Genomic DNA, 17,747 nt, shown 5'->3' with positions numbered 1-17,747 from the left:
ATATATAATGTGAAATTTACTTCTTATTCTGTACATGCTTTTCTTAATACAATTTGATATGCATCTATTAAACATTTACCGAGTGCTTATTTATAATTGGAGATGCTGTGGGGAAAACCATGAATACAATTCAAGGGGCTTACAATCTCGTTGGGGGATAAGGACTATGATACAAGACATTATGGATGTCTTTGAGTCCTAAACTGAGAAATGGGGCATTTGTTCTATAGGAAGCGGGGCAATATCTAAAATTTTAATTGGGGCAGAGATACAGTCCCAGACACACTTTAGAACACTTTGGTAGAACAGAGTAGAAGAAGAGACTTGAAAGGAAACTCATGAAAATGTTATTAGCAGTCAAAAGAAATGAGATATTGGCTTATGGGACAGAGAAATGGGAATGATCAACTTAGGATTCCTCCACTGAATAAGTCTTCAATAAAAATGGGAGGGTAACAATCCTAAATGTGGACAAAGCCATAAAACACTCTCTTTCTGGGTATTTAATATTTTGTAATGCCTAGTAATCCAACGTCTGTTCTTGTCTGGAATAAAAAGGGAGGAAGGTGTCCAAATTGATTAAAACAATTTTTTATAATCAAAATAATTTTGAAAATCTAATAACTTGAAAACCTGTCATCTGTGATATCTCAGGGACAAAAAAATAGGCTGGATAGAGATTATACTATTTTTGTGTGATCACCACAATAACAACCCAGTTAAGTAGTTATTAGGAAGTTTTTGAGGAAGCAAAGCAGTTGGTTGTATGGGGAAGAACACTGAACTGGGGACTAACATCATCTAAAGCAATACCTCTCAGTTTTAGTGTGCATCTGAATCCCTTGGCGATTTTGCTTAACTGTGGGTTCCAATTCATTAGGTTTGGGCCCTGAGATTCTGCATTTCTAATAGATTACCAAATGATGCCCCTACTGCTGGTCCACAGACCATACTTTATTAATATGGATCTAGACCAGTGGTTTTCAAATTTCAGTTTATTTTTTGGACATTTTGCTCATCTGCTTTTTATATTATGAATAATGCTGACATCAACATCTTTAACATAAATCTTTGCCAACTATTCTGAATATTTCTTTAAAAGACCAGGTATTTTCAAAGGTTTTCATGACGTTTCTCTCCAGAAAATACTGTACTAACTTATACTCTCTCCAGCATATATTCTCATTTTACCTCATTTTTCCTCACTTAAAAGATTATTACTTGTCTTTCATTCAGTGTTGTAGTTATGAAACCAAATGTTGATCTTATATTCTTTCCTCTTATGTCAACTATTTTTGTTTTCTTTCTGTAAGATTATCACTGATATTCTGAAGTTTAACTAGCAATGTGTTTATCACATTTATTTCTTTCTAAAATTTTATCAGCCAGTCTTTTTAGTATGAGTTGTATTGGCTCATTTTTGACTCCTGCATAGTATCCCCCATGTTTCAGCTGTAGCTATGGTAAAAAGTGTCCCGGTTTCCTGCTCACATCTCACCTCAGGTGTCAATTGCATCTCTCAGCTTTTTTGTTTTAGGAAATATTTTATTCAGCTTGCCTAGGGCAGCCAGAAGTTTTAGAAGTTAAACCCCAAAAAGCTACCCTTGGCGTCAGTGGATATAGGTTCCAGGTTTCTGTCCTTACAGAGAAAAGCTTTGTGCATGTCTATAGAGGTCTTTAGGGTCCCCAGAAGGAATGAGCCTCACTTGTTCAATAACAAGCCATTTTCTCCCTCCCTATACAGTTTAATTCAGGTCTTCACTTATGGGATCACCTGCACACAGGTGTTGATCTCTGGTGCTGTCTTGTGGGAGATGCAAACTATAAGATTTATATTGTACATGTATCTTTCTCTACATGCATAGGCTTTACTGGATATTATTTTTATAAATTCCCTTTCTTTCCATTCTCATTATTCTTTTCTTCAAAAGCTCCTGTTAAAGAGAAACTATTTCTTTTAAGTTTTACCCTTTATATTGATTATTTTTCTAATATTTTATTTCTAGCTATCTTTTCTCAAACATATCTGGAAGAATTTCTCACCTCAATTTTCCAACTCACTAATTTTCACTTTGCCAGTAGCTCATGAGAATTTTAATTAAAAAATGAGCTTTGGATAGCTGATGTAAGGTCTGACATAATATAATTTGTATTGTTAATGTTATTTTAAAAATAATCATTTGTCAAAAAGAAAAATTATGTGATTAAATTTATTTTTTGTCAAAAAAAGACTATTATTTAGTAACTCTTTGTTCATATATTTATAACTTCAACTTGGATAGCTACAATTCATGGTGAATGGCTACATATTTTCCCAGACATTCTCTTCATGTGGGTAGGTTGGGCTTCCTCACACTATGCTGGTCTCACAGTCATTGGATTTCTTACACAGCTGCTGGCTTCTACCAGAATGAGCTTTCTAAGAGACCCAGGCAGAAGCTACAAGGGTATGCATGAATTAGTCTTGGAAGTCACTCAGTGTCATTTCAACTGCATGTTTTTGGCAGAAACAAGTAATAAAGATGCCTCAGATTTGGGGGGAAAGGACTACACGACCACCATGCTAGAAGATGTAAAGGGATTTATGTGTGTATGCATGTAATTTTTAGTACTTGGCATTTCTTTCGGAAAACTTTTTCAAATGTTTATTGAATCTTTATAAATCATGAAAAGAATTCTCACGTTGCTATGAATGTTTTTTTTTTTTTAATTGCAGGAAAATCCCGAAGAAGGAAGGGCCAGTATTTACAAATCAGTGATCATCAATACTTCTAAGGAGATGATGTGCTTCAGTGACTATCCCATCCCAGATCATTACCCTAACTTCATGCACAACTCCCAGGTCCTGGAGTATTTCAGGATGTATGCCAAAGAATTTGACCTTCTAAAATATATTCAATTTAAGGTAGAGAATTTTGAGGGTACCTTTGTGTTTGAAGTTGTTTGTCAAGTAAATGAGTAATGTGGTTTCATTTAACAATGTTTATTTACAAAATTAGCTTGATATGCGCGTTATCTGATTACTCTACTCTTTGTCCTCTCTCTATCTGAAATATAATAATTCAAAGTTCTCTTATATAATTTGGCTACAGTTACAGGAAGCCACCCACCAGAGTGCTTTAATTACCTTCATTTTACAGTATCTTATTACAATCAAACAAATGAGGGGAAATGCTTCCCCAGCTATAGAAGGGAACTAGCAGGTATGAGGACCTGTGTCTACAACTTTTGCACTACTGCCCCTTTATACTTTCTGCAGTACTTTTCAGTTCATTATTTTTTGTAATCACCACAACAACCCAGTGAAGTGGTTATTGGGAAGTTGCAGAGGGAAGAACACTGAATTGGGGAACAAAAACCTGAATTCAGGTCCTTGATCTACCACTAATTAACTTGTGATGTTAGTCAAGTTCCTGAACTTAAATTTGTCTTAACTTCCTTGTTTGTGAAACAAAATAATTGCACTAGATCACTTCAGTGGTTCCTTCCTCCTGTAAAGTCTTCACGATTTTTCTATAACTTCTAACTGAGACCATAAAAGAACAGATATTTCTGAAAGCTGGCAAAGGGCCCAAACTGTGTGCCTTCTGATCATTCTGCTAAGTCATGCTTTTCTCTGTTACATAATCATAACATTGGACTATCCAGTGACAACTTCCAAAATCAGTCATTTACAGCCTGGTGGGGTTTCTCTTTACTTGTTTAAATAACACTGATTGAACAAGTTTGTTCTGACACTCTAAACAGGGAGGGGTGCAAAGGCAAAAATAAATGAATAAATAAATCAGTAACTTTACATTTCAGCTAAGGAGACAGAAAAATAAATAGAAATCTTAGTATAAATGTAAGTAATAAAAATAGAGAATGACTGGCTGGTAAACGCTATAGAGATTTATACATTTATACATTGCAGAAGGGAGATGTTGAACCATCAGGGCACAAGGCATTAGGTTCCAGGGAAGTTTTTCTTAAAGGATATGGTGTCCCAGCTATATCTTGAACGGTGAGTAGGATCCTGCCAAATGAAGAAGGAATAAAAGGGTGATCCAGGCAGAGGCCCCAGCCTGTGTGGAAGAGCGTGAAGGAGAAGTATAAGTAGTGCTGGCAAGGGCACAGCTGGAAACTATGAGCCCACCCGGACAATATGGCCGTAAGCCCTAGGAGCACACAGTGTTTCCCTGGGCTGAGGAGAGTAACTCATATTATTTTTATTTTTTTTAACTAAAGCTAAAAATTATCCTACTGACTGTCCCAACTCACAGCCTCTTTCTTTATAGTTACTTGTAAAATGGGCATTTATGGGAGGGAGCCAAAGAGGGATTCATTTATGTAAAGTGAGATCCACTGAGATGTTTTCCTCTCCACCAGGAAAAGAAGCCCTATAGCTCAGTCACGTGTTTCAGGCTAGTCAGTGTGAGCAGCACTTGGGTAAGAGCCCATCATGGGGTCTTGGATTTCTGAGGGTCAGGAGAGGCACTGGCACTTTATGTGTGGACAGTCACACAACCACAATAGAAACCTAGGCATTATTCAGGTTTCACAGCACCTTGGGGCATGGACCAGGAGACCTAGTGACTGCACTTTTCTAGAAGTAGAGAAGAGTACATTAGTCTGCCAACTCTATTTTATCTATTCTTCTTTGTGGAACTTTTCTCACTCTGACCACAGCCCAAAGTGAAACAGTCCTTATTTGTGGAGTATGAAGATCAGATATCCCTGTATGGGCCCCATTATGTGGTAGTGCCTGTGATATCAGCCCTTTGTGTGACATTCTGCAAGGAGAGTCATGTCCGTGGAGCTGTCCATGTATAGGCTGTGGTTACAGTCCTCTGTGGTTTTCACTTCTTTTCTCAGACCACTGTGTGCAGTGTGAAGAAGCAGCCCGATTTTTCTACTTCAGGACAATGGGAGGTGGTCACTGAGTCTGAAGGGAAAAAGAAGAGGGATGTCTTTGATGGAGTCATGGTTTGCACTGGCCATCACACCAATGCTCACTTACCCTTAGAAAGTTTCCCTGGTGAGTAACCTACAAGGAAGGAAGACCCTTGACCTATGTTTATGACCTGACCACTCAGGAACGAGGGGATTATGGTCTGAGTGATTCTTTCTTAGGGATGATATAAAGATTACACTAATTCTGCATGTTCCCCTGAAAAATATTGGGGTAACTTGTCTTATTGCCATTGGGGGTACAGATAATAGTAATCTTGGAAATCAGAGAAAAATTAGAGGTCTACCTACTTAGTTATACAATGACTTCAGTTTTATTTAAGATCAAAAGAAAGAATGTAGAGTTCTTGAAAAGCATAGGGTTGAATGAGGAGTTTTTTTAGCATTTGAGAAAACAAATGCTTAACTTCCTTAAGTTTCTAAGGAAGAAAGGAAAGCTTCAAGAATTTAATTTCAGTTTTTGCCTGGATTTGCATTTTCATTTTGGAAAAAAATACACTTTTTGTAAACTCTAAAGCAGTGTTTTTTCAATCTTTTTTGTCTCATGGCACACTTGAACCTATAGTTAAACTTCCACAACACACCTAACTTATGTTGATCAAAAAAAAAAAAGTCTACTAAATGTAGAATATAATGTATTAATACAATAACTAATAAAATGTGGTGAAGGCTATGTTAACCAGTTTCATGAAAGTATTTCAAATTGTATATAAAATCAGCACATTGTACCCCATAATTGCATTAATATACACAGCTATGATTTAATAAAAAAAAAGTTAAAAAAAGGAATATATGTACAGCACTTTGAATTTCTTTTGAAAATAATTAATTAATGATGTTTAAAATTTTTCATGGCACACCTAAGATCTTCTTCACAGCCTGTCAGTGTGCCATGGCATACTGGTTGAAAAAATCAATGCTTTAGAGTATAAAAAATATATATTCTAGGACGGTGCCTGTGGCTCAAAGGAGTAGGGCGCCAACCCTATATGCCAGAGGTGGCGGGTTCAAACCTAGCCCCTGCCAGAAACTGAAAAAAAAAAAAATTATATATATATACATATATATTCTAATTGAAATGGGAATAAGTACTTAAAGGGATGAAAAGACAAAAGAGAATGAAGGTTTTCTGAGGAAGTTTTGCCATATGAGTCTACAGATCCAAAATACATACAGATTCCAAGATAAGCATACTACTTATGATAACAAAATCACAAAGTCTTACTTTAAGGCTATGGAAAAGTAAGCCAAAATATTCAGAAAGACAAAAAAGTAGCTGAGTAAAGGAAGAATATGTGCTTGCACTTTAAATTCTACAAAAAGATTGAGTGCTCTGACAAATGATATACATCATGTGAACCACCACCCACTTAATATTTTCCCTTCTCTTTCAGGAATTGAAAAGTTCAAAGGACAGTACTTCCACAGTCGAGACTATAAAAACCCAGAGGGATTCACTGGAAAGAGAGTCATCGTCATTGGCATTGGGAATTCTGGAGGGGATCTGGCTGTGGAGATCAGCCACACAGCCAAGCAGGTTGGAATCAATAAATTCTTTTGCTTCACTCTTGCTTTATTCTCACCAAGCAAGTTGCAGGTGGACCCAGCAGAGAGCATGGACACCTGCACATAGGCCATCAGTAATAGTAGCAGGTGTAGGGCTTGGTTTCATGGCCTCATTTGGTAGCATGATTGATACAGTGGAGGTGTCAAGGTTACTCCTTAACAGTTAGAGTTCTGTTACTCAGTTGGCCTCAGGCTATGGAATTAGATGATGGCCACAGACTGTGCTGGTAGATTCTAGTCAGCCACCTTCTGGTAGTGTGCCTCTGGCTTTGATAAAGACCAAGTAATTGGTGGGAGAGCTTGTTAGAATGTAGCATTTAGAGTGTGGATCTTCTATAAAGGAAAGCCTTTATAAGATGGTGATCTTTAAAAACTTCACTTCTAGGCTGGTGGGTGAATTTTTCCTTTCATTCCTCAAATGGAAAGAAGCAGCAATCTAATCTTTCCAAAGACAATGTGAATACTAGCATAAAGAGCATCCACATGATAGCACATACAAGCAGCTCACCCCAGCCTTAGCATACAGTTATGTAACCAAGAATGACATTCATTCTAAAGCAATTTTTATCTCTTTGGTTTTCTGTTTTGTTTGTTTTGGGTTTTGTATCATAGATTTTAAACTGGGAAGAAAGCATCTTCACTATAAATTCTTGTCATTATTATGTTTTTGTTGTTTATCCCTTTAAATGTCTGGTTGTTCTTCAGTAACTAATTAAGCTGTGCTTCTCTACAAATATGCCCTAAATTATTATTGTTTCAAATAGAAGCTTGAATACTGCAACTCTGCTAAATGACCCTTATTCAGCAAGTTTATTCCAATAATACTTCATAGTACTATCTGGTACATAACCACAAAAGTGATTTCATATGCTACTCCAGGAATTAATTCAACAAAAATTTATCAGTAAATAATTACATAAAGAGAAAGGGTAAAAACACACATTGGTCTTATAGTACAAAAATGCACAAGTTATGCAGTGAGGACCCATGGTAAGAGCCTTCTTTAAAATATCATTGGCTTCAACTGGGTCAGTTCTAAGGGAGCTAGGCCTTACTTGCCATAGGGAACTGCACATTGCCAAAAAATAAAACATTGTGAGTGGATGGGGATAAGGTAGCTGTGGACTGCAGAAAGCTTCGGAAAATGCACAGCAGAAGTATATGTCCATAGCGGGGGCACACCATCGCACCACTACTGAGAGCTGAAGAAATTCAGTTTGGGGGTTGTAAGTTTTTGCTTACATATTAAATTGTATTAATGAGAAGTTGTTTATAAATCACAGTTTTTAAATGGACCTATACATTTCAGTGTATCAAGGAAGTTCTGGAATAATTTTTGTGGTATAATGTTTTTGTAAAGAGAAAACATCCCTTTCTTACAAGATTAACTGCATCAAGACTAGATTGATTAAACAATTTTCCTTACTTTTGTCTTATAAATCCAGTTTGTCTTATAAGTATATTGTTTGCTTAAAACCAGGTATAGATGAAAAACTGTAATAAAAATTATGACAGCCACTAAGCATTTATTAAGTGCAGTTAATTCTCACAGCCTTGGGATGTGTGTATTATTGTCACTATTTTATAAATAAGAAACCTTTCAACCAAGGATCTGAGCATTTTCATTGTTCATCAAAAGTTAGACAGTCTGTACACAAAACCATTCTGTAGGCATAGCTAGACCTTGTATGCTCTTTCAACTGTGATGTATAAAAGCACATAATTATCGCAGTGCTTAAAGCCACTCAAGGTGAGAATCCATTTGTGAAGTAAAGGGTTATTCCTGTGTAGACAGGTCATCTCTTTACATGAGACCTTAGGCAAAAGACCACGAAGTAATGTACTTAACGTATTTTACAAACCATCTGCGCTTTTATAATGTAGGAAGAGTGGTACTTTTAACCAAGTTATTGAATATTAAACCTTTATCAGCTTTTTAATCAGAGAGGATACATAAACACCATCCAGCTTCCTGTTGTTCTACTAATGATCTTAATTATTTTTCCCAGTAAGTAATCAATAAAACATTTCTTAAACACAGGATTTGGAGTCAGTCAGACCTGGGTTGTCATTTCAGTTCTGTCACTTACTAATTGTGTGATCTCAGGCCAGTTATTTATCTTTTCCATACCTCTCACTCATAGAAAGGGATAACGATGCCATCCTCAAGATGTTGTGATGCTGTTTAGATGAAAATATAGACAAAGGACCCAGCTCAGTGACTTCCACATCACAAATCTCAACAAATGGAAGTGATAATAACGTGTTGGGGAGACTAAAAGATGTATACACTATTTTGCCTTCCACCCTTGGGAACATATATTTAAAGAGACAGAAATTAAGAATGTAGAAAGTTTAAAATTAGTGTAAATGATAGTGTAAATATCAGAGGTTTTGGTAACAATGCAAACAATGTCAATGGCAAAAAGACCGAGGGTTTCATAGTAATAATCTCCAGTTGCTTTCAGCTTTATCAGTCCACGATCTTTAATGAGTTCTCTCCATTCTCTAAACTAAAGAAGTGTTCTAAACTTTCTCTAGTTTAGAAAAAGAAAAGAGAGAGAAAATTGTCAACCTGAATGGTCAGTGGGGTCTACAAGGAGGTGGCAGAATTCATCTGAATTTTAAAAATGAGTAAGCTATGGAGAAGTAGGAGGAGAGAGGATTTTTCAGGTAGGCAGAGTAAAACATACTTTTGGACAGTGAATATACCTATGTGGCTTCAAGTTTTGTGTTTGGGAATGAAAATGGCAGGAAGCAAATAAACAAAAAACACTGTGCAGGGATTAAAAAGCTAGACTTTATGAGTTTGAACTTAATCTTGTAGAAAATAGGGGTACATTTGAAGGTTTATGAGCAAGAGAGACAAAAGCAAACAATTTCTCCCATGCCCCAGGTTTTTCTCAGCACCAGGAGAGGGGCTTGGATCCTGAATCGTGTAGCAGACCATGGATATCCTTTTGATGTGATGTTCTATTCTCGACTTAAATATTTTGTGACAAAGATTTGTAGTCAATCAGTTCTAAACACATATTTGGAAAGAAAGTTGAACCAAAGATTTGACCACGAAATGTTTGGCCTGAAACCTAAACACAGGTAAGTTCCCAGATGGGAGTGGAGTGGTAAAGATCTGGGCATAAGAAAAAAGACTGGGTTCACAGATGCTAATCATATAGCTACCTCTATCCAGACATTAAGAAAACCCACAGAATCTGAGATCAGCTTTCTGCCTTGTCCCCCCACAGAAGCCCAAGATATATTGATCTGTAGGTTGTCAATATATGATTCTCATCGGCATTGCCGTTTTCTCATTCCCCCAGGTACTGGTCCTCTTGACATTATGCCCGACAACAACACAATAGTAGTGAGAGTGGCACATCGTTCATTCATTCCTCCAAAAACACTGATGCCTGTTAAGATTCACGAAACACAGAGAGAAAAGATATTAAAAGTGATAGTAATACAAATAATACTTTTCTGAAGACTTTCTATAAGACATAAATGAGTTACACCCATTATCTCACTTAAACCTCCCAACTACCCTATTGATTGATACTACGTTTAGCCCCATTTTACAGATATAAAAAATTAAGACTTAAAGAAACTAAGTAATTTGCCCAAGGGCAGCACAAGTAACAAATGTTAGACTCAAAAAATGGCTCTTACCTTAAATACTCTAATGAGAAGACAACAGTGTGTAATAAATGAATAGGGTGCTATGAACATATAAAAGATGGGTTCCTCAAAGAGCCAGGGACGGAAAACATTTCTAAAGGCTGATTTTAACCTGCCACCTCCGGTACATGGGACCGGTGCCCTACTCCTTGAGCCACAGGCACCACCCCCCTAAAGGCTGATTTTAAATTATTTTTTCCCTTAAACTTTTTATTTTTGGAAATTTTCAGATGTACAGAAAAGTTATAAAATAGTAAGCACAATGAACCCTTCACCTGGATTCACCTACTGTTAACATTATCCTTCACCTATCTTCACCTATTATTAACATTTGCTATATTTGCTTTCTCTCCCCCCCAAAGATGGACAGATGCACATATGTATATGATATTACAACCATAAGTACATATTTTCTTCTGAACCAACAGTTGAGAGTAAATTGCAGTCATTGAGACACTTTACCTTAAATACTTCAACATATGTTGTCAAAGAAAAGGGGTAGTCTTCTACATAACCATAATACAATTACCACACTTGGGAGGTTTAGCATTGGTAAAATATGGTATATAGTATCTAGTGTACCAGCATATTCAAATTTCCCTAGTTATACCAATAATATTTTTATAGCCTTTTGGGTTTTTTTTTTTTTTAATCCAGGGTCTTGTCAGGTATCAGTTACACCACTGCACTTAGTTGTTATGTCTCTTTAACCTCTCTTAATCAAAAATAATTCTCCATTCTTTTTTTTTTTTTGACATGGGGTTTTCTTTTTAAGAATCCAAGGCATTGTTTTATAGTCTCTAAATTTGGACTTTCATAGCTCTTTTTCCTTTATTATATTCATTTTAAATATTTTTGGCACACATACTGCATACATGATGTTGATCTTCTTGGCAGATTACATCAGGAGCCACATGTTATGTCATTTTATTCCGTAGTAATGATGCTAAATGTGATCACTTGAATATGGTGGCATCTGCCAAGTTTTTCCAGTATAAAGATTTTTTATTCCTTTTAAGTTAATTAGTGGTGAAATATTTAGAGAATGTGTTTCCCAAAAACCTTATACCTATTTTAGCATATACATCTTAGGTGGCTACAAAATAAATTGAGGTTTTATGGAATAATAAGAGATAGCCAAATGAGTAGGGACGGGGAATAGCATTCTAAACGCAAAATCTTGAGATAGCAAAAAATATATACTGTGCTCTGGGACCTGTGTTTAGTCTGATATGGCTGGACTACATGGCAATGGTACAAGAGGGATTGAATCTCCAGGCTTGTCAGATATGAAAACGTTTGTATGCTCTGAAAAATTAAGAATCTAAAATGAAGACAGTCTCAAAGCCATTCAAAGATGTTAAGCAAAGTGAGGGACATAATACTGAATACGTTTTAGAGTGACCATTCTAAAAATGGTGTGGAAGAGGGATGGACCAGGAGGCTCTAAAGACAACTGTAATTGTCCAGGTGAAATAGGGAGTAGATAAAACTATGATGGGGGATGTCAGGGGAAAAGGATAAAGGCTTGCTGACCAGAAGCTTCAACTCACACTTTTGTGACTCAGGCAACTGTGTGGATGGTTAAAGAAAAGGACTAAGTTTTGAGCATTCTAAAGAAAAGCAGAACAGAATCTACCCAAAGGTTAAAGTCAACATAACTAAATGTAACATGTCAGTAATAGTTGTTTAAATGTACAACATTCCTAAGGCTAGGCTAACTTTGTCTGAAGATGATGGGTTGAGGAATCTGAGTTAATTTAGGGTCGAGGAATTAAGACCTCTTTTTAAAAAGATCCAAAATATTGGAAACATGCCTTATTAAATACTATGTAACAAGCCCAAAGTATCCCAAGTGAATTCATTGAAAACTACTTTGGTATAAATTCTAAAATCCTGGTTTGTGTAACATTGGGCAATCACTTAACTTTTCTAGGCCCCAGTTTCCTCATTTATGAAACTTGGACGATGATACCTGTCTTGCCCCCTTCATAAGTTAATGAATACAAAAACAACTTATAAGTTGTAAATTGCTACATACACATATATGTAATTTATTACACAGTTTGGAAACTGATGTTCTAAATCTAGCTCTTGGGCATTTGAAACTAGGAAGACTAAATAGATTATTGATAGTTTAGTTCTTCCAGACTTCTTGATATGCGGATAGAAACCAGTGGCCTGTGGCTTCATCATTATCACAGAACATTACTGTTACTTGATGAACCATACATGCAAATAGACTCTTAACTCCTCGGTAAGACTCAATAGAGTCCTCAATAGATTCCTCAAATGGACTCTTTTTCCATCACTTCTCCAACATCCTCCCTTTCATTGCCACCTGGCTTCAACTTCAGCTCTGAGATCTTGATCTGGACCAAGCTGGAATAAATTAGACCTTTCCCAAATGTCATGGATAGATGGAAGGGGAGACCATTGGTGCGTTGTTTACCTCCACCAAAGCAGAACTTTACTTACGTGACACTCATTTTTCTCCCTTTGTCCCTCCCTCCCTTTCCCTCTTTCTTTCTCCTTCTCTTGGTTGTTATCACTTACAGAGCTCTGAGTCAGCATCCAACAGTAAATGATGACCTGCCAAATCGTATAATTTCTGGCTTGGTGAAGGTGAAAGGAAATGTGAAAGAATTCACGGAGACAGGTGCCATATTTGAGGATGGCTCCCACGAGGATGACATTGATGCTGTTATCTTTGCCACAGGCTATAGCTTTGCCTTTCCTTTTCTTGAAGATTCTGTCAAAGTGGTCAAGAATAAGATCTCCCTCTATAAAAAGGTCTTCCCCCCTAACCTGGAAAGGCCAACTCTTGCCTTTATAGGCTTGATTCAGCCCTTAGGAGCCATTATGCCCATTTCAGAGCTCCAAGGACGCTGGGTCGCTCAAGTATTTAAAGGTAAGTGACTATACAAATTGACTACTTTATTAGTTGATGATAAATTTAATTCTGTTTATGTGATTGCTTTTAAATAGCTAGAGACTGTATGTATGATTATTATATGTAATAAAAGTGCTCAGCATGAAGTTATTCCTGGAAAATTTACTTTTGAGTTAACCAAAACTAGTAATTTATAACCACGGACATACATCAGAATCACTTGGGAAATTTTTCCAAATTAGGCATGCTTTGAGCCCAGTCCTTTAAGCCTGGGGTGGGACAAGCTTGAGATCTTTAAGAAAAATATTCCCCAGTGATTCCAGTGTGCACTCCAGATTAGAATTCATTCATCTAGGTTTTAGACAACTCCACATATACATACTTGTGAAGTAAAAGAAATGTATCTACTTTCATTATAGAGAAAGTCAAATATAGAAATTTATCTACTTACATTATAGATAGTCAAATATAGAAATTATCTCTCCTCTTTCAGTTTTGGCCAGGAGTATATAAAAACAAACTTTGGCATCTGGGATTATAGTCTCAATGAGTCAACAGAATGATATGGCTCCATAATTAAATCTTTCATCATTAAAACATTATAATGTTCCTGGACTATTATAATTGTTCTTGTCTAAAGTGGTCAGACTACACACAAAGACATATTTTTGAGATGCAGCTCAAATGCATTAAGTACGAAGAAAGAGAATAATGGATTAGGGGATTTGAAAACATGTCATCTAGAGTACAGTGAAGGAGTTGGAGAGGTTTCCTGGAGAAGACAAGATTTGGGAAAGGTAGGAAGGGACAACCCATGAAAGAAGGGGTTAGATTTACTCAGGGAAGTGAAGTTTTGAAGGCTGCACAATATCAGTTTAATATTAAGAAAATACCCAGAAGTTTCTTCCTATCAGCCAGTGCCATTTCAAGATGAAATGGGCTGCCTCTGAAATTGTGAGGAGTCTAAGCAGAATAGGAAAAGGATGCCAGTGACCGGACAGCCATTGGGCCGGCAAAGTATGGTGTAGATTCAAGCCTCAGAATAAGGAGAAACTAGATCACCTTTAAAAGAAGAAATTTATTGATTCTATTTTGTTATAATAAAATTTGCTATGATCACTAATATTTTATTTAAACTATTCAGGGTTCCTGTTGGAATTACAGCTTTCTCTTCCCTAATGAACATCTGTATGGTAACAGAAGAAAGAAACAATTAGTGTTAGAGTTGATAGATCAAAAACTTTTCTGAATTTTCCCAAATTTCTATCATTTCTCAACTCCTTCCAAACTATCCAGTAGCTTGGTGGATGACATGTACTACTTGAGAGCACTAGACAAGCAATCTAATGCAAACAACCCATTAGGTTGGTTTGATTCTAGTCATATGAAATGGATCTTTTAATTGGGTCGATTAAGTAAGGGGAGAAAGGTTAACTAAAACAGGTCACAGCATCTTAGTATACTTCAAGTGACTGAGACTTTTTCAGGACCAAGTGCCACAAGTGAACTGCTGAGAGGAAAAGGGAAACAAACAAACAAACAAACCTGAGTATTTGGAAGAAGCTATGGGATTAGGGGATTTTAGGGGAAATATACAAAAAGCTCAGTTTCCTGTGCAAGCAGAAGCCTAGTGCAGATTCCTCCAGCTTTCTTCTAGTATCTGCAAAGAAGAAATCTTCAAAAGAATCACCATAACTTTACCAAATTTCCAATAGGAACCTGAATGTATTCTATTCACGGCTCGCGTGTCTACCTACCAAATCAATGCCTTTCTCATTCCTGCATTCTGCCTTTACTGTGACAGTTCTAAACCTTTATGAACAGCTGCTTTCTCTCATTCTTTCCTGTCTGTCCAACAAACCCTATCCCTTTCCCTACTCTGTCCCTCCCCTACAAAGCCCCATTTTCCTTCTGACTCTGTTCTATGGAATTACTGTTCTCTTGTCAAGAATATATTCCACCCTTTTCTAGAACACTGGACTCACTTCTTCTTTTGACTGAAATCGAGTTTCTTTTTCCTATGCCTCTTTTGCAGCCCTCACTAGTGTTCTATGTTCATCTGGCAACTTTCTTTCCTTGAAAACTGTTATCAGGTTATGACAGTTCTCTGGATCACAAGAAGGCATTATATCACAGCATGGCATCCCCAGCGTGTTACTCCACAAACTGGCTGCAACCTGCAATTTTAGGACCATCTTTCACTTGTCTTCCCTGTATATCCAACAGTCTTCTAGACACACTGGATAATGTGAGCAGCAATGGGCAATAAGTCCTCAGTTCTCCCTGCAAGTAATAGGAGTTTCTAAAAGGACAGGGAAGTCCTGACCATGGAGTGGGGGGAATCACTAATACTTATGCAAAATTAGAGAGAAATGACAGAAAAAATCAAGTTCTTGGACCTCTAAGTAGTTCAGAAGGCTTGAAAATAAAGTGCTATAGGAATGAAGGAAAAAGAAGCTAGAGATAATCATAGAGGTGATAATAAGAAAATCGCTGAGTGCCATGCAAAAAAGTCTGCATTTAATGTTGGCAGTAGAGAACCACTGAAGGATTTTAACTGGGAGAAGAGTTAAATCAGATTTGTAATTTAGAAGCTGTACTAGAGGGGAATAGCATGGGAGTGTTTCAGTTAAGAGTCTATGGTAAAAGTCCAAGTAACAACAATCTAAAGGAATAGAAGGAGACAAACGCAAATGAGATGATACAGGTGAATTTGAAGGATTCAGTGACAAAATGCATGTTGAGGGTGAGAGAGAGAAATATGTCTGTTCAGGTGCTCCAGACATTAATTTAGATTGGGAATATATGTAGCGGAGCAAGATATCAAGGAGAGATGAGAAATCTGGTAAAAACAAAACAAACAAAAAACCAGTGTCTAAACAAGGAAATGCTGCAATAACAGAATTTATGAATTAAGAGAGAACTGCACCACAGGGTATTATATACCTCTCTTTCTCCCCATCCCCATCTATAAGGTTTTTTGTTATTTTCTTTTTGTAAATGCATTGGCTGCCTCTTGAAACCGATAAACAGATGTCTTCCCCCCTAACATTCCTAACTAATAGAAGTAAAACTTACGGTTGTGCTATGAGAAGTAATTTGGAAGTCAACCCTCAAAATGTGTTTCTTGAGCATCCAAGAGACCTGTGATTAATCTCAGATGAAGGATTTCAGGGCTTCCTCATTGATAAATGAAAATAAGTAATAATGCCCACAGCTAAAATGAGAAAACAAATGAAAAAACACAGAAGCCTTGTTTGGAGTCTTGCATTTCCTGAGTCCCATATTCTATGAGGGGCACACCAGGATATTTAGTAGAGTGTGCTGTGCCCAGGGAAGGGCAACCAAGATGGCAGAGAATGGGAAACCAGTTCTATGGGGAATTTGTGCCATTTAGCCTGATAATGGGAAGGATGAAGGAATTATAACAGTTGTGTTCAAAAGTTTCAAAGGCTGTCATGTGTTCAGATTAAACTAGGTTGGGCCTAGCTCTGCCTCTGAGGCTCCAGAAGGCAGAGCTAGGCCCAACGGTGTGGGTTGCATAGTGGCATATTTGGGGGCTAACACAAGGAAGAATGTTCCAGCAGCTAGAGCACCCAAATGATTATATCATCTCCTCAGAAGGTAATACATCCCTAGTACCAGAGATGTTTAAGGAGAAATGAAATACTCCTTGATTAGAGTATTTATAGAGAGAAGGGTTGTATTAGGTGAGATGTATTCCCTTTCTGAAATTCTATATTCCAGAATTTTATGAAGTAACACCTTAGGATTGGTTGTGGCTATACTTTTCTACATGGCAGAGTGCCTAGATAACTGGGCATAAATCTGCTTAAGTTTGTTTTTATTGACTTAAATATTATTCTACCCTTAAGCTTGTTTTTATTGACTTAAATATTATTCTCCCTCTATCTAGCCCTGTCCTTGGTATAAAATTCCTACTTCTGGAACTGTTTGTGCACTGGTGCTTAAATTTATCTATCATGATTGGGTATCTTGAGTTACCCTTGGCTTTACCCCCCTCATTCTTTCCAAATAAAAAAGTTTAGAAATGAGGCTTATCTTCCATAGGACTGTAGGTATAAAATGTGATTGAGAGCTTATTTTTTACTTCCTTCTCTCTCTGTGATATAAAGCCCCTTTGTTGTCAAGAGCACAGATGTGGGTGTTTCCCCATTTCCCAGCCCTTTCGCTTTGTACCTCCTTGTCCACATACTTTTAAGGCCATTTATCATTGTTTCATGTCCCTCTTCCATTTCCTAATTGAAAGACTACATTAGGAGGAGGAAGGTGTTTGGTTGGAAGGAAGGCAGAGTAGGAGAAATGTCTTCCAAAAACAAAGTAGAAAAAAGTAAGCTACCTGATGTTACTACCATTGTGTTGAGGAGGTGGTAGAATAAGACGGTCCAGTGAATTGTAACCCACTTGAGTACAGAAAACCATCCTGTATTTCTTTGAATTTTCTTTAAGATAGTAATTGTTAATATAATTATTGTTCCTACCAAGGTAATTTTACTTAAAATTTTGATTTTTTCCTTAGGGCTAAAGACATTGCCTTCACAAAGTGAAATGATGGCAGAAATATCTAAGGCTCAAGAGGAAATAGAAAAACGGTAAGAAATTCTCTCGGGAAGATACATGGCTATTTTTTTACTATTTCCTT

At 36.9% G+C, this 17,747-nt stretch overlaps 1 protein-coding gene across 7 annotated transcripts in view; it reads left to right on the top strand.

Moving 5' to 3' along the window:
• PRKAB2 (protein kinase AMP-activated non-catalytic subunit beta 2) overlaps positions 1-17,747 on the top strand; it is a 60,099-nt gene that overhangs the window by 10,940 nt on the left and 31,412 nt on the right. For all 7 annotated transcript variants that reach the window (XR_008380269.1, XR_008380271.1, XR_008380270.1 and 4 more), the window contains exons 3-8: positions 2,717-2,905; positions 4,855-5,017; positions 6,345-6,487; positions 9,413-9,612; positions 12,750-13,102; positions 17,625-17,697. Coding sequence is in view for 4 of the 7 variants with exons in the window: in XM_053592607.1 (XP_053448582.1) it covers positions 2,717-2,905; positions 4,855-5,017; positions 6,345-6,487; positions 9,413-9,612; positions 12,750-13,102; positions 17,625-17,697 (1,121 nt within the window). In the remaining 3 variants the exon portion in view is untranslated. The remainder of the gene's footprint in view (positions 1-2,716; positions 2,906-4,854; positions 5,018-6,344; positions 6,488-9,412; positions 9,613-12,749; positions 13,103-17,624; positions 17,698-17,747) is intronic.

Source organism: Nycticebus coucang, chromosome 5, assembly GCF_027406575.1.
Source record: "Nycticebus coucang isolate mNycCou1 chromosome 5, mNycCou1.pri, whole genome shotgun sequence".
NCBI lineage: Eukaryota > Metazoa > Chordata > Mammalia > Primates > Lorisidae > Nycticebus > Nycticebus coucang.
Note: the sequence above shows the minus strand (reverse complement) of the source record. Positions and strands in the feature narration are given on the sequence as shown.